Consider the following 23,557-nt stretch of genomic DNA (forward strand, 5'->3'; position numbering starts at 1 on the left):
AAAGATAAGCACCTGCAACTTCCTCCCAGATCAACTCTTTTGTGACTAAGGGAGTAGGTCTGAGCTAACTGGATCACACCCAACACCAGCTGGGGGAAAAAAAAAAAAATCTGTTTTACAGTCCTTGAGTCTATGCTCCTGAACACGTTCTAAATGATACAGGGTTCCCTGATACAACTGAGCTACAGGTTCAGAAAACGTTTAGCAAACACCTCTCTTCTCCTCTGGGACTATTTCGCTGGGCTTACCTTAACTGAGATTCTTAGTTTCAGCCTCTCCAGGTTTCGACCAAGGGGGGCTTTCCGTGCCAGGTTTTCCCTTCTCACGCTTGCAGGGTCCAGGGGAGCTGAGTGGGGACTCGAATTGGCCACGAGAGGGCAGCAAATAACACCAGACTCTTCATCGCGGTCCTCTAACTTGGCTTCCCAGAAGCAAAGCAAGGCAAACCATTTTCGGTTGCCTGCTAGGTGCAAGTCACCCGTCAGTGTACAAAAATTAAAAGAAGAGTACAACTTGCCTCTGATTCGGGGTGAGGTCAGTGCCTCACCTCATCTAGAGAAACTGAATCTCATACAGCATGCCCCAGAAGCAGCCTCTTAATCATGGGGACAAGGCTCAGAAGCTGTGAAACAGATGCATCATTAGATAACAGCAAATGCCAGGGGATTCTTATCCTGTCCTCTTTAGCCAAGCCCCTTCCTAGTAGAACACCTCGCATACAGAAGGTGTACCAAAAAAAAATGTGTATGTGAGAGACACTGGGCAGTAATAACTCCATGTAAAGTGAGCTCATTACCAAACGCAGCTCAAACCTTAAACATACCAGCTTTGAGGGCCAGAGTAGTTAAAAGCGATAATGCCGCCCTATTGAATGCTTTTCAAGCCGTCTATCTATTTAAACGTTGGCCTTGGCGTCAGGCCTGCGTTAGAAACACCATGTCACACGTGGAAAGACCGGGCTGCCATAGACATGCCTTGACTTCCTCCAAGGAGACATTTGTCCGTCTGTTTTCCCCTTGGCAACAGGCTCACCGGTGATGTCAGGTTACTATGGTGTCAGGAGAGCCTTCCTCTCCGACCCGGACTTTCACAACACCAAGCAGTTTGCCAACGACGCCTGCACGTCAAGCGCAGCCAAGCCCTTTGCCTGCGAGTCCTCAGCAGGGCAGGGCCACGCGGCCCTGCTGGACCCCTACTTCCCGGAGCCCTATGGGGACCACCGCCCCACGGCCCTGACCCCCAACAGCGGCACCCTGTTCAGCGCCTCGCCCCTGCCGCCGCTCCTGCCGCCGCCCTTCCCCAGCGACCCCGCACACTTCGTGCTGGTGAGTACTCAGAGGCTCAGTTTAGGGGGGTCACCAAAGTCGGGGTTCCTGCAGCCCTGGACAGCCCATGTGCCCAGCAGCCAAGGGTCTACTCGCCCCGAGAGAGGCCAGAATCCACGCCCCAGAGAGCCTTCCTCGGGGCTTCTGGCCAGCCACTTGGGAGGAGGCTCTGTCTATCCAGGGGTTGAGGCCGGACGACTAAATAGGACGGGACGTACAGCCATTGTATTAACACTCTAAGGATTTTGCCAGATGCTCCCCCATCATTCTGCCAGCGCTTAAGGAAAGAGCAGGGTCTTACCTCGCAGACCCAGTGAGGCCATCCCTGGGGCAGATGCATCAGGAGGCCTCTGACCTTCCCCTTCCTTCCTCCTTCCCCGACAGTATTTCTACCCTTTAGAATCTGCTTCTCTCACAGTCCTTCCAGAGATGAGTTCATAAGAAAGAGCACGAATAACCTGTTTACACAAAACTGTAAAGCCCACGACCACAAAGGAATGCATCTGTGGACATGGGGTTTTAGACCAAACAGGCCGCAAGAGAGTGGGAATTACGTGCACATGTTCATTTAATACTGGCAGCAGCTCAGGGTATAGTTATTAAAGCCCCATTTGACAGAAGAACAAAGCCAGGCACTCAGAGTCAGGATGCTAGTAAGTGGCCTAGCATTGAATCAAGCCTAAACCTTTCCAGCCCCCAACCTATGAGGCTCCAGGTCTTTGATCCCTGGGGGCACGATAGCCTTCCCAGCCCCCTTAGAAGCCCACCCTGTAACTTACAGGCTTCTCCTTCCAGGAGTAGATGAAACGCTGCCTAAATGTTCATTTTATCATTTTCACATTTACTCATTTAATGTTTTCTAGGGAAAGGACTCTATTTACACACACACACACGCACACACGCGCACACACACACACCCAATTCTAGACTAAGAAAGGCACTAAAACGCTCAGTGTCCAACCGCAGAGGAGAAAGCCGCCTGTAACGAGGCGCTGGACAGCACAGGGAGGACACCAAGCCTGCTTTGGAAGACATGGGCCCCTGTGTCGGGAAGGAAATGTGTCCCCATCAGACCATCACCTAGTGACTAACCCCAGTGACCTTTCCATCCTCCTCAGAGGGACTCGTGGGAGCAGACGGTGCCTGAAGGCCTCAGCCAGCCAGACCCCGTGCCGGCCGATGCCCTGCAGAGCTTGGCACCCAGCACCAGCTCCCTCTCCCAGCTGGAGTCAGGAGGTGTGGCCCAGCACAGGAGCGCCGGCTGGGGGGGCCCCCTCACCGGGGTTCAGTCCTACTCACTGCACGCGCTGGAGGATCTGTACCACACGCAGGGGTACCCCACCCCGGCCCCCTACCCTTTCACCTCTTTCATGACGATGTCCAGTGACCCACCGCCCAAGGTGGGGCCCTTCTCCCCAGACGAGGGGGCAGACACCTCTGCCCTCCAGGACGCTTCTCCATGGACCAAAGATGATGGGAACCTGGCGTGGGGGGCATACGAGTGCCGCAGAGCCTACTGAGGGCACCAGAGGACTTCTGTGCTTTAAGTCAGTTCTCTGTATTCACAGACTCTTGTGGTGTGGCAGTTCTTTCAGAAGTGGGTTTTCAGGACAAGCTGTTGTGCCACCCTTTGTTAATAGACGACAGCATTCATTTGTGATCCACCCACCATAACCCCACTGAAACACACCACAATGTAAATTCAGTGTGTCAGAGATAGACAGCCTGACTGTGAGGTTTTGGGGCTTAATAACCCATTTTGTTTTGAATCTTCTGTTATCTTTGAAGTGTCATTTCAACACTGATAGTTTTCCTTAAATTACATTAAAAACTTTATGTAGCTCATAAAACATACTGATTTTCCTGTCTAATTTTTCTTAGTTATGTACTATGTGTGTTCCTCAATAAAGGAGAATGTATAGGGTATAAAATAGATTAGGGCACATAAAACAAAATGCATTTTATAGCATGTGACTTTATAAAGTGTGAAATATTACATACATTTCTCACCTTACAGGGAATTGCAAATAACAAATAATGACTTGCAAGTAACAAATGTGATGCCATAAAAAAATGCTTTATTGTCATTAAAGTAGGATGAAGCCAGGACACTATGGCTTCATGACTACATGGTTTTGACTCTGCACTAAAGCCCAGGATGTCCAAAAATTAGGCTAATCCCCAAAACAATAAAGGCCAAAACCTTTCTTTGACCAATGGCCTCTTTGATCAATTAAGCTAGATATTGTTTCTCTGATGGAATACACCAACAGTTATCAGAGTGGATTAGTAAAATGGATGTTCTATAATCAAATAAGAATGCATGCATTATAAGGAAAACACAGACAGCAGGCCTAGACTGTCGGCAAGAACACCAGAAGCAAAGGGGCTCTAAAGGACATAGTGTCAGATGTGCGCACACCTCCTATTTGAAGAGAGACCTTGCTGGTGGCTCATTGGCCAGAAATATATAGGTCTTACTTTGTATAAATGAAGAAACTGATATTTGAAGCATCAATCTGTCTCATATAAGTCTCATTGGTTTGGATTCCTTTGCCAGTTAAGCTCTCACAGTAATTCCCACCGAGTACCATGCCTGTCTGCAGGCCAAGCCCATCATAAACACCCTGCACCCACTTTAACTTTGCAAAGCCTGTGTCAAGCTCCACAGGTTACACCCAGAATCTTCCTTTTGTCTTCTTACCACCTTCTTTTCTTTATTCCCTTCACCACATTTTCTAACCCTTCAGGCTTCTCCTAATCCAATGTTTTTTTCCTCCGTCTCCTAGGGGCCCAAAGCCACTCAAAACAGTTTCCACCACATCCTCTGTGACAGGGTCCCATGCTCTGTTTACAAGTCTAGAAAGTCAAAAACGGATAGTAATTCACACTTAGAAGTGAATAATTGATGTTCCTTCTCTGGGCATTCAAGAGTATATTCTGATTGAGCAACCACACTCCTGATTTGCGGCATCCCCACAGAAATGCTTGAATAGGAGCCTCCTTTACTCCTACTCCTCACCCCACTCCTGGGAGAGCATCCTCAGAGGAACAGATGCTGATGGAAGGAGCACTGGTGGTCCTTAGCTGCTGGACCGCACTCTCCCAGGTCCCCTGGCTGCTTCTTCCTCCCACACTCCTTCCCACAGCCTAATCTTTACTTTGCTCAGTATTCACTTTGAGCTACCATGGAAGGGGGTAGCTTCTACAACAGGAGAGGGAGCTGCCCTTCTGAAGTCTGATCAAACTGGAGAACTTAGTCCTGATTACCAGTATCTTTGGCAGAGCCATCTGTCATCCAGCTTCACTCACACCTGGATGACAGGCCCCTCATTAGGAGAAGATCTGGCCATCCCTGGAGGTACAGGATCCTTCACAAGGAACGGTCTTAAAGTCACTTTTCTAGATCGACTGTATGAAATTGATAATAATTACAGTCATCTACTGCTTCTCTGTGTTACCAAGTATCACGCAACACAGATATTATAAATGTATGTATAAATCATAAATATATGTTCCTGTAACTTTAATTTTGATTTGATTATAACACTAAATATTAGGCTTGCTTATTTCTCTTGGTTTGCTGCTTTCTGCTTACTTGTCATGTTCTTCTTCTCATAACCTGGCTCTCAGATAAGAAGAGCTCAGTGACCAGTGGTGTCTACATCCTTCTTAGAGCATGCAAGTCTTCTCGTAGTGTTTGGGAAATTTAATTTATAAAAAAGGAGACACACACCGGCCCATAGGCTGTGTCCTTTTCAGTTCTCCAGTCTAAAAGGTCAAGTGGAGTGGGGAATGGTAGTAATAATTCAATACAGTAAATAATTTTTAAGAATTCTATTTAGCTTGACAGTGTATTGCTATACTGCATATATTTTCATTTAATTCTGTTTTATTGCTCTGGGAATTTACAATACTTGTTAAAAAGTGAAACCAAGATATAAACTTATGTCAGGGAAGTAAATTCTATTTCCCTATTCCATTTCCCATTCATGTACTCTCTGTTTCCTAGAGCACTCCAGAGACTAACTGTGCCTTTTTGTAATAATGCACGATGTCAAAAAAAATAATAATAATACACCTTCTCCTTTCCCTCTCCTTATTAAACCTGCTTTTCTCAGACTCACAGCTTTTCTGGGGAAGTGAGAGAAAATTTAAGAGCTTAGGTTCAAAACACCATCCCTTTTAGGTCTCTTAAGATGTGAAATAAGCAGAGATTAAAGGGATTGACAGACGCATTGACATACACACCCTACTATATATAAAATAAAGAACTAATAGGAACTTGCTGTATAGCAGAGGAAACTCTACTCCATACTCTGTAATGACCTATTGGGAAAAGAATCTAAAAAAGTGTGCATATATGTGTGTGTGTAACTGATCTGCTTTGCTGTACACCTGACACTAACGCAGTACTGTAAATAAATTATACTCCAATAACAATTTTAAAATAAACAGAGTATGTAAGCAGAGATGGTGATATCAAGTTCAAGCTATCTCCCTAGAGGACAATGTCCACAAAAAATGGAAAGCAAACTTTGCCCATGCAAAAACTAAAATAGAGGCGATTGCCTATAAATCACTAAATACAGATATTATAGTATGTAGTTGAAAGTGTTTGCATTTCTCTTCTAATACTATACAAATCCCAAAGAATGAGAGAAGAAAACAATAGCTTTGCCTCGTTTATTAAATAACTTCTTGTAAATGAGCATTATGACTTGCTACAGCCCAGTTAATATTTAATACAATATGATGGCACTCTAGTGGAAAAGGGGGAGATTTTAGTACTAGAGTACTTCTTGTACAGAAAATTCCACAAAGGGAAAAGAATTACTAACCCCAATAGTAAAATAAATATTTGCATGTATATATATGTGTGTGTGTATAAAGGTATTAGTCATTCCTCTGTGATCCATTTTTACTGTGTAAATCTAAATAATACATTCATAAAAATAAAACATCAGTTATATTTAAAGAATTGAAATAACAATTGGTGTCCAAGGTTTAAGTCATATTACGTTACAGTCATTCTACCAAAAAAAAATTAAAAATTACTAAAATTATACTGTTTTTAAAAATGTTTTATTTACTCCTTCATTTTATTTTGGCTCCACTGAGTCTTGCTAGCTGCGTGTGGGCTTTCTCTAGGTGCAGCAAGTGGGGCTGCTCTAGCTGTGCTGCACGGGCCTCCCATTGCAATCAATGGTTTCCCTTGTTGCAGAGCCTGGGCTCTAGGCGTGCGGGCTCAGTTGTGGCACCCTGGCTTAGTTGCCCAGCAGCACGTGGGATCTTAGTTCCCCGGCAGGGAATCAAACACATGTCCCTTGCATGGCAAAATGAATTCTTAGCCACTGGACCGCCAGGGAAGTCCCTATACTCATTCTTTACACTCTGTCATTAAGTTCTTTATCAGGTAGCCCTTCCGTTGAAAACAATATTAACCTGCTCCTCTTATATACCATACTCGATAAATGCTGACTCTTGAGGGGTTAAGCGCAAAATTGTACCCTCTGGCTAAAGAGGCTTCTCTAACTAGACTCATCAAGGAAAAGACTCCTGATTATTTCAATTCTATGTCCTCAGAAGCTGGCTTAGCGTCCAGCAGGCTGTAGGTGTTACCGTTAGTCTTTGTTAAATTGAGCAAAAATGATACCACAAAGATGAATAACAACTTAGATCCCAACACTGTGGATGACAGTTCTGATGTTCAAGAAAATCCTCGCCAGGTTTAATGTTTAACTTAGTGTACTGGATATTGAGTTTTACTGGTAATATATTTAAGATGATTAATTTTGTATTTTTGAATGTCTTTAACAAGGAAAATTACTGAACCTTTGAAGTAGCGCAGAAAATGTTTTATGAATTCATTTAGGATCTATGTAGACTGTAAATATTACTAAGAATTCTTAGAAATAAAAGTTACTCAGTGTTTGGTATTATATCTGGTGTGATTAAAACAAATATGATAAATAGATTAGGAATTAGAAACCCTAAAGATCAGAATAAATAAATAATAAGAAAATCTTTTATACTTATTTGTAAATGATAAGACCATGACTTATTTGATCTTTGATATTAAAGTGTCCTTTATTCATAATTCCTGATAAATAAGATATGTGGGTTTGTAATATGCAATTGTCAGTATATTACAAGCCAAAAGGAAAAGAGGTAAAAAATGTCCAAGTTCTGAAGGGAAAAAATGTGGATAAAACAAACAATATCTAAGAATTAGCTCTTCACATTAGGAAAATCAATAGCCTTCTCTCTTAACCAAATATCTTAGGTAGAAAAATCCAAAAATTTAAACATAAGTGAGCGATTATTTTTTCTTAGCCTTGATAATATTTCTTAACCTTGATAATATATTCATAGGCTTTTATCATGGTAATCTTAATGCTTTTGTATGTCTGAAATGTTGCATAATAAAAATGTTTTAAGTAAAAGATGAACTTTTCAAGAAGAATTTGATGGTATCTTCCTAAATGATAAACTATCAAATGCTCATTCCCCACGGAAGTCTCTTAAAGTAAAAACTTTGAATCTGTTTTATGGAAAGACTTTGACTTACCACAAATCATTAAATAACCTTCGTATAATAGTTTTCCTGGTCATTTTCATATGGACCACGTATTCACACTGGTCCCAGTAAGTACTTGTTTCCTCCATACTTTTGGAACTTGATATTACACACAAGGTTTGGTAACAGTGTTCCTCAGTAAGAATGACAAAAGAACTTTGCATTAATAAAGAGAATTTATAGCCATAGTCAAATTTAGAGGGAATAAACTCCTTCTTCTTCTTATACTGAAAGTCTTTCCATATCCATGTGTCAAATGTGTGTAATTTAATAAAATCTCCTACTTTGGGGGAAAAATATCATGCTTTGCAGTGTCATTTGCATACAAAAGCCTGCCAAAACTTTTCAGTTAAAATATTCAGCTTAAAACTTTAAAAAGAAATGTATTCTATTCCCATTCTTCTGGTGTTACAGGACTTCAAGACGGTCAAGGACCAACTAAGGGTTTCTAAGGTCAGTGGCTCAGAGATCTGAAATATTGTAATACATGAAGGCTTAGAGGAACTATGGATGGTGAACCTCAAAAAGAAGAGGTTTGCAGCAGGAGTGGAAGGAAGTGTGATAACTTCTTCAGGCTTAGCTCTGGGCCTGGTCAAAGCAGGTCATCATTATACACTTGTTGGATGAATGAATGAACCAACGAATGTGCTGGACAGACCCATAATGAAGGAGCAGCAGTGTGGAAGTGGGAGAACAGGTAATCCGCGTTACTCACCAAGCAGTTGATGGCAGAAAGCAGGACTCTGCCTTCGTATTCCTGGTGCTTGATACCAGGCCACGCACGTAGATGGTGCTCGACTAACACAACACATTGGATTTTGGCTCAGCCAGTGATCGTTACATTTACAGCAGAGGAACAGGCTGCCTGACATGCAGTGAGCTCCCATTTCCTCAAGACTCATCTACAGGCCTACAGTTCATCCCCAAGGGTAGAGGGAGCCTAGGCCAGACGACCACCAGCAGGGATGTTTGAAAAACACACCAAGTCTGTCTCAATACCTCAGAGATCCCTTTAAACATCCAAACATCAGGACCTTGTGTTACATTTTGAGGCAAGAGAAACTGTTAAAGTCCACAACATTTTATTTTTCAGTCTTTTATTAAAAACTCCAAAGGGATGATCAGGACCTCAGGGCAGACACTTAGCAGGTAACCATGAGGGTAGCTCAGTGGGTAAAGAATCCACCTGCAATGAAGGAGACCCCAGTTCGATTCCTGGGTTGGTAAGTTCCCCTGGAGAAGAAATATTCTACCCACTCCAGTATTCTTGGGCTTCCCTGGTGGCTCAGACGGTAAAGAATCCACCTGCAGTGTGGGACACCTGAGTTTGATCCCTGGGTTGGGAAGATCCCCTGGAGGAGGGCATGGCAACCTACTCCAGTATTCTTGCCTAGAGAATCCCCATGGACAGAGGAGCCTGGAGGGCTACAGTCCCTGGAGTCACACACAGTTGGACACGACTGAATGACTAAGCACAGCACATGCCCCCAGCAAGAAAGAAGAGTTCCCGGTCTGAGGCACACAAGCTGTCATTAGCCTAATTAGCAGCTCCTCCTCCCCTCCAGGCAGCCTCTTCTCGGGGTTCCAGCGACCCCAGTGTTTACAGACCACTCTCCAGTCAGTATCTGCACTGCCCCAGCCTCCCCACACACGCCAACAGCACAGCAGACAGCGCACAGAGTCCACACACAACAGCCCGTGCTGTTCACGCACAGCTCTGACGAGTGGGTCCGCATGTCTCACAGCCAGGATTTTCCAATTTTAGTCACAACTCATCCGCGGATCATTAAATTATCTCAGCGACTCCCAATCAACATAGATTTTTCCTAAATAATACGAGATGGAAAAGAGGGAACAGAAAATTTCAGAACATATTACACGCATAGGAGTACATTGTTCCACGAAAATTTGTTCTATAAGCATATAAATACTGTTACAATATGTGAACGTGTAAGATGAATTTCTTAGTTGTGGGTTGAAGTCTAAAAAGTTTGAAAGTGTCTGCTATAAAAGATCAGGGAGATAACTATGATAGTTAAGAGTAAGGGATTTATGAAACTTTGATTCCTAATCCTGCATGTACCTGCTCAGTAATCTTGATCATGTTGCTCATCCCTCTGACCCTGTTTCCTCATCTGGGATCTGGGGAGGTTCTACCATTCAGTGCATGACTTGCAACAAACACTCAGTGAAGGACAAACTCTAAAACGTCCATGAGGAACATCCAAAGCTATGGGGTCTCAGAGCCGAGCTCACTGCTCCAGGCCACAAGACTCACGTGGCCCCACAAGGACAATTTACAGGTGCAAGTTAGAAAGAACACTCCCTCACCCTACAGGTGTGGCATCTGGCCCTTAAGTATCTGTGCTAGGGTTTTGCAATTATAGAAACAGTGGAAACCAAACTCCTTAATGTTAGGCTGCAAACTGGGGCAGGAGGGGTGCGGGGGCCTTGTTTCTCAAATCAGGCCTCCAGCCTAAGGAAATCCAGTTTTCCAAAGTTGCTAGCTAGCCACAGCACTGGAACATCCATCACTTCAGCTAGGGGCCAACACAGAAGCCCCCAGAATTGCTGCTCTGGTTTGGGCAGAGGCTTCTGGAGGAAGGGACAGAGAGGTCTCTGTTGTCCCTATAGAGCCTGTGGCCTCCACACCGCTCACCTCTCACGCAGCCCTGCCTGCCTTCTCCAAAGGGCAACCAGTCACCACCATCAGTTTCCATGATGTCGCTAAGGGCACTCTATGGCTCCTGCCATCCCCGCCCATCTCTGCATGAAAGGAGAAATTAGGAAGGTGACTAAGCCTGAAAAACTGAGACAGCGCCCCAGAACACAGGAAAACAGACACACACACAAAGCCCAGGAGAAAAACAGCAATACAGATAACGAATGGAGGAAAGTGATGACAAAAAGAGAGACCAAGAAAAAAAAAAAAGAAACCCAGGAAAAAAAAATAATAATAACACAAAGGTGCAAGAGAAGATTATTTTTTTTAAGCAAATCAAAAGAAAATAAGTGTAAAACAAAAAGGAGGGCAAAAGAGAACGGAAGATAGAAGGACAAGAGACCGTCCCTAATTCTGCGCTGTTTGACTCACTGTTTCCTGAGAAGGGCTGTGCCCATGCACAAGAGGGCATGGAGAAAGGAAACAGGGGCTCTCCTCTCTAAACTCCCGGTGGCCTTCCCCTCCTCACCAGGCTGGTCCTAAGGTCCATCAGAAAAACATAGGCTCAGTGCCTTTGGAGAAAGAGGCTCCAGAGCTGACAGATTCTGGGTGGACTGCTGACAAATCTACTGCCAGGCCCACCTCAAGGGTCCCCAGCCCTGATCTCCTCCCCCAGAGACATGGCTCCACTTGTCAGGCAACTTACCCACCACTCTTGGTGTCTTGTCACTCTTAGAGAACTCCTTTCTCCACCCTGCAACCAACACATCCCAGAGCATCTGGGTATTTTACACTCAAATCCACTGTACGCATTTCAGAGAACAAAGAACAGGGGCCTATAAGCGTTGCCTGTCCTGGCAACATGGAAATGTCTTGGCTTACCTGGAAAGGGAACCCCACTCTGCCTTCCCTTGGGGGCTAGGAGAGGATCTTGCCTGGCACCCATTCACTCTCTGGGCCTCTCATATCTTCTCAAGCTTCCAGATCACACAGGGGAGGTACAGCAGGTGGTTGGAGAGCATAACCCAGCGCAACGTCAGGTTATCTGTGAGGGGATTAGGCCGGGACCGAGGGGGCAGCTGACCTCAAAGCCCTCCCACCTCTCACCCAAAGTGTGAAGGCCTGAACCCAAATCCATATTCTTTCAGCTAAAATGAGCAAAAGCCAAGCTTATTATCCTTTCTTAACACACGCTCCTGTGGCCAAAAGGCAGGGGTGGCTCTAGAGGGAAAAAGAGGAGAGAAAAAAAAAAACAAAAAGGGAACTTCATAGTGAAAAACCACCAGAATCAGAAACTCTCCAGAGGGTGAGGCCCCACAGGCATCCCCAGCTCTGTGGGGAGGAGCAAAGGGTCTTAATGTGCAGGCATTCTGTACTGAAACCCCAGTGTCTGGGGCACAGACACAGAGCAGGGGGGAAAAGGGGAGGGAAGCCGGCACGTGGCCAGGCGGGGCCAGACGGAGATGAGGAGCAGAGCGAAGCCCTCTGCAGGCCTCCAGCCTGCAACCTGGGCCCAGAGTGACTTCTTGCCAGGCCATACCTACTGGCTGCCACGTTCACTCCCCAAAACCTGAGATTTTCCCTTAAAACAGAGACTGAGGAGATGGAAACCAGTCAGCCCAGTCAGTCTGGCTCAGGTGGACATGAAGGGCAGCCTAGGTCACTCATGGATCCCAGAGCTCCCTTTGAGGCAGAAACACAGAGCATCTTTGAGGATTTCTGCCCTCTCTGTGGGAAGGTGGGCAAAATGCTCAAAATACAGTAAAAGCAAGGGTCAGGACCAAAAGGGGTCTCACTCCCTGTTTCTGTGGACTCTCCCTGGGGTGCCTGTGTGCAGGATTTCTGCAGAAGATAGTCCATTTTGTTAAGCCTTTGAATATTCAAATTGAAAGTATCGCGCAATCATTGATTGTCAAATCATGGGTTTCTAGAGGTTTTAAATACTTGGCATGAGGGGGAAAAAACTCAAACCTATACCCGAAGGTATAAAACATTAATTCTGTTTGTCTCCTGCTCCAGGAACCTGGGTGCAGCTGGATGCTTTGTGAAACTTTAAAAATGTTGCATCTCTGCTTCTCCCCCTGCACAGGAGCCCTCCTCCACGCTGAGTCCCTGCAGCTGCAGCATCCAGCCACCACCTCAGCTTCTGCTGACCACGATGTCGGGTAACTCGGCTGCTTCTTCTGGGTTAGGGTCACGAGGGCGAGGGGCGTTTTGATCCGGGTGTATTTCCACGACTTTTCCTGCATGGAACAGAGAGGCACAAAGTCAGGGCATGCAAGTAGGAGCCCTGGATCGATCAGGAGAGGGCACGGGCCACGCTGTGGCCGCTCCCACTCGGCGTCTGGTCCCCAGGGCAGAGGCCCAGAAACCCAGTCGGCCGCCGCGGCGGTCCGCGTCCCGCGGGATCCACCACCGGCCCGCTCACTTGGCCACAGATGTGACCCTGGGACTTCTCGGCGGCGGCGCGGACTCTGCGCGCGCAGCAGCGGCGGCGGGGGGAGCTAGAGGCTCGCGATGAGCCAGGGACGCGCGCCGGCCGCCCAGAGCCGGGCCGTGGCGGTTCCTGCGCGGACCCCGGGCCGCACTCGCTGCCCGTGGGGCCGCGGACCCGGGGAGGAAGTCTCCGGGACACGGTGGATGGCGGCGGGGGTGCGGCCGCCCAGCCCCGCGGGCCAGATGCGGATCCCCTGGGTCTGGGCGACGAACTGCGCGACCTCCTTTGCGGGGGGAGACGTCTAGCTCCCGGGACCCGGCCCCGGGGGCTCCCACCGGTCCTGCGGCGGTCTCTGCAGTGACCAGGCGAGGCGCTGGCGGCCCGACACGGTCGCGGGCGCTCCGGCCGGTTGAGCGGCCCGCCCCTCCGCGCGCGGCTGTCCCGCACTCGCGCTCTCCGGGGTCGAGGTCAGGGCCGGAGTCGCGCCCGGACGCCCGCGGCCTCCTCCCCGCGAACGCTCGCCCGGCCCGACCTACTCACCGCGGCTCCGCGTCCCCCCACCCGCCACTCGGGGCCGCGGCTGCCCCGAGCTCCCGGCGCGCCGGACGCCCTCCTCGCCGACCCCTCGGGCGCTCAGCCTCTCCCGGGAGCCGGGCAGCCCGGGGCGGCCCCTTCTGGAGGGCGGCTTCCCTGCCGAGAGCGCGCGGCCCTGGGCCGCCCCGCACGCCTCCCCAGGGCTCGCGCTGCGCGGACTCGACTTGGAGGCTTCGGGCGCCGCCGGGAAATGCCAGCCCCAGAAAGGGAGGGGGTGGGGAGAGACGGGAATAGGGGCGAGCAGGAGCGGGGCCTAAGGAGGGAGGCGGGAAAGAGACGAAGGCGCAGAAAGGGGGCAAGGAGAGAGGAGGCAGGAGAAAAAGACGCGAGGGATGGGGGGCAGTTCTCAGGCCTGGTCCCTTTACTGGGCTTAGCCTAGTGCGCCCCTCGCCGATCCAAGGCCCAGGGTCGGCCAAACCCCAACCTCCCGCTGCTTGCCCCAGGGCTGGCTTCCAGACCAGGGACACACTGAGGTCAGAGGCTCCCCAGAAGCCACCACTGGTCCCGTGGGAAAGGAAGGGACTCGGAACTTCCACTGGAGTGGGAGTGAGGTGGGCTAGGTCAGTGCTGAAGCATCCAGACCCTCCCCCCGCTCTCTCTTCCAGACCAGAACCCTGGGTTTCCCTAACTGAGCCAAGGGGGAGAGGCTCCCTAGACTGGTCTCCACATTCCTGAGCAGAAAAACCTGTGCCCAACCTGGGGTGGGTGGGCCCACAGATTTCCATAGGTTCTGTTTCCACTGGAGCCCTGAAATCTGCCCGTGGTAATCCCTTCATCCTTTCAAGTTTGAGAAATTTGAGTTTCTTTCCCATCTGCCTTTTCGCATTCTTTGGCGTTGTCCAGACCTAGAGATCTGGCATTAGATGCCATCGTTTATTAAGACCCCTACACCCCTGCCTGACACTGCAGACCTTACCCTTGACCGCTGACTCAGTTGCCTTTCCCCAGAAAAACCTAAGGTGTACCAAGGTGTCCGGGTGAAGATCACGGTGAAAGAGCTGCTGCGGCAGAGAAGGGCACACCAGGCAGCCTCGGGGGGAACCGTAAGCATAAACCCTTCACTTGTTCCCAAATGGCGTTCAGCTTCATTCTGCCCTGTGTCTGGGAAAGTGTAGGAGGCCTCCCGTGACCATCCCCAGACCTGGCCTTCTTTAGCTGATCTTATAACACCTGTGCCCACCTTCATCCCAGTTCACCACAGAGAACAGACATGTTGTGGGGCTCAGAACTTGGGGGAGCCCAGACCTCACTGATCGTAGTCAAGCATGTTGATCCAGTGCAGGGAGAGAAGCAGCCAGTAGGTAAGTAGGTTCTTATTCTGTAGGGAGATAGTGTATGTGCCCTCACATAGGCAAAGGAAATCTCTCCCAGAAATGTCCTTTTAGGGAGCCCTTCATGGGGCGATTCTCCATGGAACCTCCCCCTCACTGCACCCTCTGTCCTCATTCTTCTGATCCCAAGCACTGAAATTACCCAGCTGAAAGGGGCTGTGTAGCCTCAGAGGAGACAGCTTGGAATATAGAACCACCTCCTTATATGTGATGAAGCCTTAAGCACTTCCGGGTTATGAGATAGACCTGGGCAGTCATAAGGATACCTACCACTTTATGTGCATCCTAAAGCAGAAGATACTAGCAAGAATGCTCAGCAGCAGAACCAAATAAACTAGGGTGGTTTCCTCCAAGAGAGGGCAATTAGAGCCCATGATCACAGTTGCCTTTGGGTGGGTTTGGCTGTAGATTCAGATACGAAGGATGGGCCCATATTGCCAGAGGTAAGACTGGTCCTGTCTTCAGCTTATTGGCATCTGTCCCACAACAGTTTTTGTGTCCAGTGCTGTTTGTGTGCAATGCCTGATTTCATAAAATGGGCCTTTTGGGGAAGATGCAGATCCCGTAGCGTGGTGAACACAGGTTCTAGAACCAGTGCACTGGGTTCAGACCTCAGTTCCTCCATTGTGTGAAGGCTTGAGCAAGTTATTCAGTCTCTCATGTCTTGGTTTCCTCATCTTTAAGCTGGAGATAATGGGATTTTGTGAGGAGTATATGCGTTATTACACATAAACACTTAGAAGAACACTTTCCACTTAGAAAGTGCCCAATACATGTTAGCTATCATTATTAGGAGCTAAAATAAAATTAGAATCGGAAGTTAAAAGTCAGATATTCACTAGTGTTCATTCACAGCCTTTGCTCAGAGTTCAGAGGTTGCTGTGATATGGCATGGGCAGTACAAATTTTATATTTGCTGGATGTCAAGTTGGTGGGCTTCCCAGGTAGCTCAGTGGTTAAAAAAAAAAAAAAATCCATCTGCCAATGCAAGGGACACAGGGATGTAGGTTCAATCCCTGCATCAAGAAGATCCCCTGGAGGAGGAAATGGCAACCCACTCCAGTATTCCTGCCTGGATAATCCCATGGACAGAGGAGCCTGTGGGCTACAGTCTGTGGGGTTGCAAAGAATCAGACACTTCTGAGCCAGTGAGCATGCATGCAAAGTCAGGACCTCCATATGTAGAACTTCAGCTCATGCTAAAGTTTTAAACTTTCTTCCGTTTGTAGAGGGCTTTCCAGTGGTTCTTTTAAAGCACTTTTGCACACTCACTATTTCTTTTAGTTCTTATAATAACCAGGAGAGGTGAGTGGATCAGGGATCTGTATGCCTCTATTACAGCTAAAGTTCAAAGCCTTACAGTTGCTAATGGTAGAGCAAAAAGTGGGACCAAGACCTGCTTATTCTTTGAAAAGAAAAAAAAACAAACAACCTTCCCACCTGTTGGCTCCCTAAATTCATCTTCCTGCAGATCCGGCTGTACTGAGCAGGAGTCTGGTAGCCTTAACTACCAACTCCTTTATTTCAGAGATTATTTTAAAATTAATAAAATCCCAGGAACAAAGGAACTGGGATATACTAGTGGTGAAAAAAAAAATTCATCAGGATGTTAACAAAATGTAATCTTTCATTAAGGGGCTTTGGCACCTTGTATCATTCTGTTCCAGCTGCAACCTGGAGAAGCCCCACTTGCACATGGCTACTGTATTATTCTTGGCCACTTCTGGGTTGGTTTGGCCACTGTTTTCCTGTTCGCTAGCTGCTGGAATGAAAGCAAGGCTGAAACATTTCATTTGTGTATCTGACCAGTATCTATTCCCTAGAGCAGTTTGACTTATCTAAGTTTTTCTGAATTCCTCTCTGAAAAATAATCAAGCAGTACTTCTAAACCAGTGCCTTGCAGGAACATGCAGGGCAAAGCTGGCCCCAACTTTGCTTTCTGGAAGATGATATCCACCCAGGTCCTCGCAGGCATGGAGGAGTAACACAGAGATGATTTAACTATGAGAGTCAGATGTAAAATTCCTCACTGGGAACCAGCAGAAGGATCTGGGATTCTAGGAAGCCTAGGAGGTATAGTCAGTAGACACGGATGGCAGGTAGCAGGGGATGGTGTATGTATGCCTGCTTCTGGTTTAACAGAGATCATCTCCCATTTGTTCAGTGGTTGAAGGAGACATTTGGGAAGCATTAAGCCAAGGAAAGAGTTGATTTTTTATCAAATACGTAAAGCAGGAAGAAATTTATCATAATTTGTTATAAAGACAAAGTAGTATCCACAATTTGAAATTTTAAGAAAGCAATCCTGGATGGAAGTTATAGATTGAGACAAATGTTAAGGTATCCAGTAGTGCCAGGAGACACAAATGCATGTCAGATTTGTCCATTTCAAAAACTTCCTTCAGCAGAATCAGTTTACAAACAGCCCTACACACATACACGCATACACACACACATAACTCTCTCACCTACAGGATAAAGAGAAACTTGAATTAGTACTTACCAAAAAACATAATTTACCCTTTTCTACTATAATTTTTTTCAAACAGATATGTTTTTATAAATCATAGATTGTAGATTTTTGCGCTGTTTGAAATCTAGAGAGAGGAGACTGTATTCTTGGAGCAGAGTAGAAAGTGAACCCATGACTAGCAAGATAATATCACGTAGGATATTGTAAACATACCTGAGGGAGATAACCTGGGGAGGTCTACAAAGGGACCATTCCGGGGGAGGAATGGGGTTAACGAGAGCTCTACAATGAAGCCGAGTTTTTAAAACCCACTCCTTCCAAGTGCTTGAGCTCAAGCTGCAGCCAAATATTTGCATAAAGAGCTGGTGAAGGATTCCAGCTTCCTGGTTCATGACATTACAGCATGGATCATTTTCAAAATTAACACCACCTCCTATTTCAGCAGCGACTGACTGTGCAGGCTCCCAGGGGCTCAGTGTACAGCTGTGAGTGTACCCCGCGAGACAGGAGACAGGCATGCGGAGCTCTGCTTCCTAGCACAGACTCTTGGAGCGATGCTGGTCCCTTTAAACTTTAAAGCCACCACCTGAAACCTAAAATAAAAAAGTCCTAAATTACTCAATTAGTACAGTTATTAATTTAACCAAAGGACACAGGCTGCTTTTCTTTGAATAGTTAAAAGGAACAGACTCGTAAACTTCAGGTATTTATTGGTGAAAAAAAGCAAATTTTATAGAAGATAGCATAAAAAGTCCAGAGAAGTAAAATATTTCCCAACCATTAACTACAGTGTAGATAAGCTACAGGCTACTGACTACAACTTTAAGAAAATATTTTGTTATATCATAGCTAGGAAGAACATGTGACTATTTTTAGCTATCCAGGATTAAGCCAACAGATAGTATAAGAAACTTTTGAGGAAATGATTGACTGAGTTATAGCTAATTGGGATTAAATAAATGTTAGTCCTTATTAATTTTAAATTAAATAGTTTAATAGACTCTACTGAGTTTTCTTGCACTGTTCATTTATGTAATATAAAAATCATTTAAATTAATTTTTATCAAAATTAATAAAAATTTAAGTGGGAGACATTAGAAAAAAATCCCCAAGCAAAAATAAAAGTTGAATCTGAATAAGATATAACATTGGTTGTATTTCACAACAGCAAGTTTTTTTAGAAGAAAGGATCTGGCTTACCTTAAAGTAGAAGGCAACATAGTTCATGTCAAAATGTTTTAGCTTTCCCTTTAAAGAACTCTTATTTCACTTTGCTTTGTGGTCATCTTACTTTGGCAGCAGTCCGGAGGCAACAGTGTCCACCTTTCAGACCCAGTCCCACCATCTTCTGCAGGTCAGTACAGCCAGCCTTACAGTTCCCTCAAAACACTTGCAAAAGTCCATCTGGAAAGGCTTTTAGTACTTGATTCAGGGGTTAAGATAGGCACCACCATTTAATTGGAATCCAACCAATCAGAAGGTGAAAAAAAAGGCATGGTGACTCCAAATATAAGCCCAGCAAGGAAACAGGTGCAACATTTTGTCCTCATTTCTGAACTGTCTATTCTCTGCTATCTACTCTGTCCCAAGAGCTTGTTCCTCACATTAGTTCCAGGTCCTCATTTCCAAGTAACTAATCTTGATTAAAAGATCAGAATTGCTTTCTGAAAGCTGTTATCTTTTAAGTGTACTATTAGGTGGAAAACAGAACATCCCGAGGTCCTAGAATAATGCCTTTGCTCTTGTTTCACTTAGTTTCTAGCCGACAGGGGCTTCCCTCCCCTTCTTTTCTCTCTTCCCAGAAAGCAGTTCAAACAAGTGTGTTTTCTCAGCCCATTACGAATAACGCTATTACATAAACACTCCTACCCATGCCACTCACAGCTCAGAGTTGAAGGAGGTCATCTATAAGGAAACCTGTACTATGGGAACTCCCCACTGAATGTGCCACTTTAACAACCTTAAAGGAGCCTTGAGACTTCAAAACCTCCAGTGTTCTGTCCTTCCTCTAAGCCTGCCTTCTTTGAGCATTTCAGGATAATAATCAGACTTGGGGCCTATTAATACTAAAATGGAAAAAGAGTCATGTTTTCAGAGCTATTCCTGTTTGGTATTTAATCCCTTAGATTAATTCCTTGATCACGTGTAACGTAACGTGTTCACTAACAAAACATTTTTGCTTTTTTGTAATATAAAACAAATAATACTAGTTTGTATTCTATATTCCTGGTTTCTCCCTTTTATGATTTGTGTTGTCATTTATAATACTCCTCAAAATAAGTTCAGTTCAGTCACTCAGTGTGAAAACTTTTAGAAAGCAATTAACCCTAGATCAAGAGGATTATTTGCCATGGCATCAGTTTTCTTAAAGCCTCAAGCAACTCTACAGTTTACTTTTGAGAGATGAGGTTCACGTGGACTGCAGATAGGGGCTGGGTGTTGGCGCTTATAGTCCAAGAAACTGGACAGTGAAAGTTTGAGCTTGGCTGTGACAGTTGGACAGAAATTGGATCACCATTCTTTTCTTTTCACCTTCTGAATAAATCCCCTAGTTACTAATCAGATTCATTTCATTGGGCTTGAATTAACTAAGGCAACTTTAAAAATCCAAATTGCCTGCCTATTTACTTTTCTCAAACTTTCCCCTTTTCCCCCGAGATGTAGTAAATGTTCAGAATATAGACTAGAATTCCATTCAAATATGTAAGTGCAGTTTTTAAACCAAAACCTCTCCTGTTCCTTTTTCTTCTAGGACTGTATTTTGAGCCTGAACCAATTCCTTCCACACCCAATTATTTCCAACCCCGAGAATTTTCCAGTTGTGTTTCTTGTGAAGAAAGCCCAGGCTTTCTGGACCAGATATTTGATTCCTACCTTCAGCCAGAGACACACCCGGATCCTTCGCTCAGTTCCACGCAAAGTACTCCACACTATTTCCCAGACAGCTTCCAAGCTGCCCCTTTCTGCTTTAACCAGAGCCTGGTAATTTATCTCTGTTCTTTACAAAACCTGTTATTGCCTACTATGGGGCAGAGAGTTTGTATCATCTCGTGAGAAATCATACAAACGCTATCAACAAGGAAATCATCCAGGAAGCCAGCAAAGACTGATGTAAAACCCAATAGAGGTAGAAATAGCCACACATTGAAGGGCAAAAACCTCTGGAAACATGCGTAATCACGATTTCCTGAGTCAGCTATGCCCAAGTACATTGGTGTGTGGCCATAAAAAGAGGTTTCCCAGCAATATTCATTTAATGTTTTTAAACTGTAAAATTCAGACTTCTCTTCGTTGAAAATCATTGATTTAAACAATGGCCCTTGGAGTTTTGAGTTCTAGAAAATGGAATTAAGGCTGTGTCAACAAGGCAAACTGTCATCTGATAAGGGGCTATTTCTGTTTTATTTTGACACTTAATTGGCTCTCCTAACTGGTCGTATTGGTCTGGTACAGGCACAATAGCCCATTTTGGTCTGAGATGGTTGGTGAAAAATGAAGCCCTAATAGTTGAAAACATTTGCATTGTCCATATCGGACCTTAAATTATTGAAAATGTGTTATCAGTTCAAATGGAGTGAGGCTTCCATTGGTAGTTACCAATTGTTGAAGATGTCTTTTAGATACTGTTAAACCTTAAAAACAGGTTTTTTTAATGTAAATTCTTTCTTGCTTTTGGTTTGTCAAAAGTCCATGTAAATAAGTGAATTTTAAGGGAATAAGAAATTAACTCTACAAGATATACACACAGGGGCCACCCAAACATCCACTTCTCTTCCAGCTTCCAAGTTAGGCTTTCTCAGTAACAATCGTGGACCCGCTTAAGAGGGAGCAGAAAGTACCTTTCTCCACAGAAGACAAGACTTCAGTGCCTGTAACAGGAGTTTGGAGTCTTGGAGCCTCCCAAACAGTGGCTCCGTGAGGATCCCAGCTCTCCCCGTGTATGTTCACCTTCTCCACAGTCAAGGGTGTGGAGAAACATCCAGGTTGCCACTTGCCCCTTACATCGAGGCACACAGCAAGATTCTATGTGCAGGTGACCAGGCACAATGGGATTTTGTGGTTTCAAGAACAAAGCATCCTGTAAAGTATGCTTATAACAAAGAAAGCCAGTGAAGCAGGGCAATTTATTGTTGGGAAAGAAATAGGTAAATAGAGAATGTGGTGTCATGAAATCACACAGCCAGCAAATAAAATTACTTCTGCAGATTTGGGTTGAGTCGGATGGTTTTGTTGTGCTTTTTCCTTTTTTTCACCCCTAATGTTCTTTTACTTTGAGTTAATAAATCCGCTCTATTCAGTTCTTTTAATCCTGTCTAATTTATCACGCTTATTGGTCCTTGCTTTTCACCTCTCTAGACGCCAGAATCGCCTTCGGATTCCTCCACTCTCTCTGGCTCTTTAGACTACAATTACTGTCCTGCTCAGCTGCCTTCATACGCCGCGGAGAGCCACACCGCTCTCCCCCAGCTGGACACCAGGAACTGCGGCCACCCGTCGGGAGATTACACCTACACTCACCCGCCCGCGCATGCCCAGTATGACAGCTTCTCCCCCGCCTCCATCTGCTGCTGTGCCTCCTGTGAGGCCGAACGCTTGGATGCCTTCAGAGCCTCAGACTGCTTTTCCTACCCCAGCACAGACTATGTGAATTTCGCTCCCTCCGCAGCAGCAAGCAGTGATTTCTATAAGAGGGAAGCAAATTGGGACATTTGCTACAGTTAATAGAAATGACGCCTATTTGGAACATAACATGCTTACATCTATTTTTTCTTTTTTACCACTTCTAGATGACAACTCAAAATATACAACCTGCTAACAAAGTATCACAGGTGCAGTTTACATGTCACCGTTTTTGGTTTTCTGACACTAATTAAGGCATTAAGATGGAGTCCTTAGGCTCAGTCATAGTTCCACTCCTACTCCTGCTTACGGTTAAAATTTTTGTAGGGAACGTTCGGTTGTTTTACTTTTTTTGTGTAACGAACAAATGATAATTTTTTAACTAATAAATAATTTTGTATTACTAAAAGTTGGCTTGTTTTTTAAATTTTCCACTAGTCATTCCCCAGCTGATATGAATAATATCAAGTTATTCTAGAAATCAAGAATCACTATTTAGTATTTAATCCCTCTTGTTCACAGATTGAAAATTATTTTAATGCAGTGAGGTGCCTTGGCTCCTGGGGGCATGGAGGGTAGACACAGCTGTGATGGCTAAAGAGGGACATTCAGCCTCCACCACTAGACGGGCGTATACATGTTGGGGTAACATCTGAGAAAGGCGTGTATGAATCATTAGTTTCTCGTGTCTATCACTGGTCAATGGAAGGTTAAGATGCCCCAAAAGCACATCTTACCTACAGCATGGTTAAACTGTAGATAATTCTTTTCATATCCAAAATCCTGTTTTGTAAACTTCAAGGGCAAATACTTCATCTTTCTCTTGAGAGCTGCCATGCAGTTCTTTGTTACCTTTTATTTCTGAATTTCTGCTTTAGGTCTTTAAATATGCATCACTTCTTTACAGATTGATTTATAGGATTGACCATGTTATTTACAATTGAACTTCCTCTGATTAATCTGTTTGAACAAGGCCAACTGTCTTTCAAGGTGAAAAGGAGCTACTAAAGTTATCTATCCTAAAACTATACTGTTGAATTCTGTTTGTTGAAGGCATGAAGGCACAGGACTTCATCTCCACAGTGAGGTCTGGGGGCATTTTCCATGTCCTGAGGTTCAGCACAATGGAAGAAATACTGGTACCATTGGTACTGGCCACAGCTACCATTTTCTGAGCCCTTCCTATGTGCCAGAATTGTCTGTTGATCTTCTCACACATCATCTCAATCTTCACAATAACATTGATAGCAAAATGAGAAGTCTGAGGTTCAGAGAAGTTAAGTCACCTGCCCACTGTCACGCAGCCAATAAGTGGCTGCGCTTGGGTCTGAAAAATACCAAGAGGTGCTCCCTACTCACCACTGGTGAAACGTTTGAGCTGCCATTTGTAAAAGACTGCTCAGGAGCCTGAGGAATCATTCTCCATTAAACCCCAACCTCCCTGTTGACACAAAACTGTGTTCCCAGCTGCCTACAAATAGTCAGAACTTTCCAGCTGGGTCGGACTGCCCACAGGAAAAGAAGGTGCCAAGCAC

General features: G+C 45.4%; 3 protein-coding genes across 12 annotated transcripts in view; 2 read left to right on the forward strand and 1 right to left on the reverse strand.

Annotated features, from left to right (window-relative positions):
• POU2AF2 (POU class 2 homeobox associating factor 2) overlaps positions 1 to 10,872 on the forward strand; it is a 48,266-nt gene extending 37,394 nt beyond the window's left edge. Inside the window, exons 4-5 of the mRNA XM_042232911.2 lie at positions 1,027 to 1,325; positions 2,444 to 10,872. Coding sequence (XP_042088845.1) covers positions 1,027 to 1,325; positions 2,444 to 2,845 — 701 coding nt within the window. The 3' untranslated portion in view covers positions 2,846 to 10,872. The remainder of the gene's footprint in view (positions 1 to 1,026; positions 1,326 to 2,443) is intronic.
• Positions 8,986 to 15,193, reverse strand: LOC114118386 (uncharacterized). Of its 10 annotated transcripts, XR_006056315.2 has the most exons (7): positions 13,545 to 15,193; positions 11,450 to 12,810; positions 11,274 to 11,321; positions 11,000 to 11,106; positions 10,565 to 10,671; positions 9,619 to 9,731; positions 8,986 to 9,091 (listed from the first exon to the last, which is right to left on the reverse strand). XR_006056315.2 is itself a non-coding variant. In XM_042232912.2 (2 exons), exons 1-2 carry the CDS (start codon positions 14,408 to 14,410, stop codon positions 12,762 to 12,764), a joined length of 915 nt encoding a protein of 304 aa, XP_042088846.1. In that variant the 5' UTR covers positions 14,411 to 15,193; the 3' UTR covers positions 8,986 to 12,761. The 10 variants fall into 10 exon arrangements, 1 of the variants encoding a protein (XP_042088846.1); XR_009596493.1 differs by having other exon boundaries at positions 8,986 to 9,731; XR_006056319.2 differs by having other exon boundaries at positions 8,986 to 9,731; positions 11,000 to 11,612; positions 12,706 to 12,810.
• POU2AF3 (POU class 2 homeobox associating factor 3) lies at positions 12,641 to 22,431 on the forward strand. The gene is made up of 5 exons (XM_042232914.1): positions 12,641 to 12,732; positions 14,547 to 14,641; positions 18,702 to 18,756; positions 20,155 to 20,384; positions 21,759 to 22,431. Exons 1-5 carry the CDS (start codon positions 12,726 to 12,728, stop codon positions 22,122 to 22,124), a joined length of 753 nt encoding a protein of 250 aa, XP_042088848.1. The 5' UTR covers positions 12,641 to 12,725; the 3' UTR covers positions 22,125 to 22,431.
• Positions 22,432 to 23,557: the final 1,126 nt, after the last annotated feature.

Source organism: Ovis aries, chromosome 15 (assembly GCF_016772045.2).
Source record: "Ovis aries strain OAR_USU_Benz2616 breed Rambouillet chromosome 15, ARS-UI_Ramb_v3.0, whole genome shotgun sequence".
NCBI classification, from domain to species: Eukaryota; Metazoa; Chordata; class Mammalia; order Artiodactyla; family Bovidae; genus Ovis; species Ovis aries.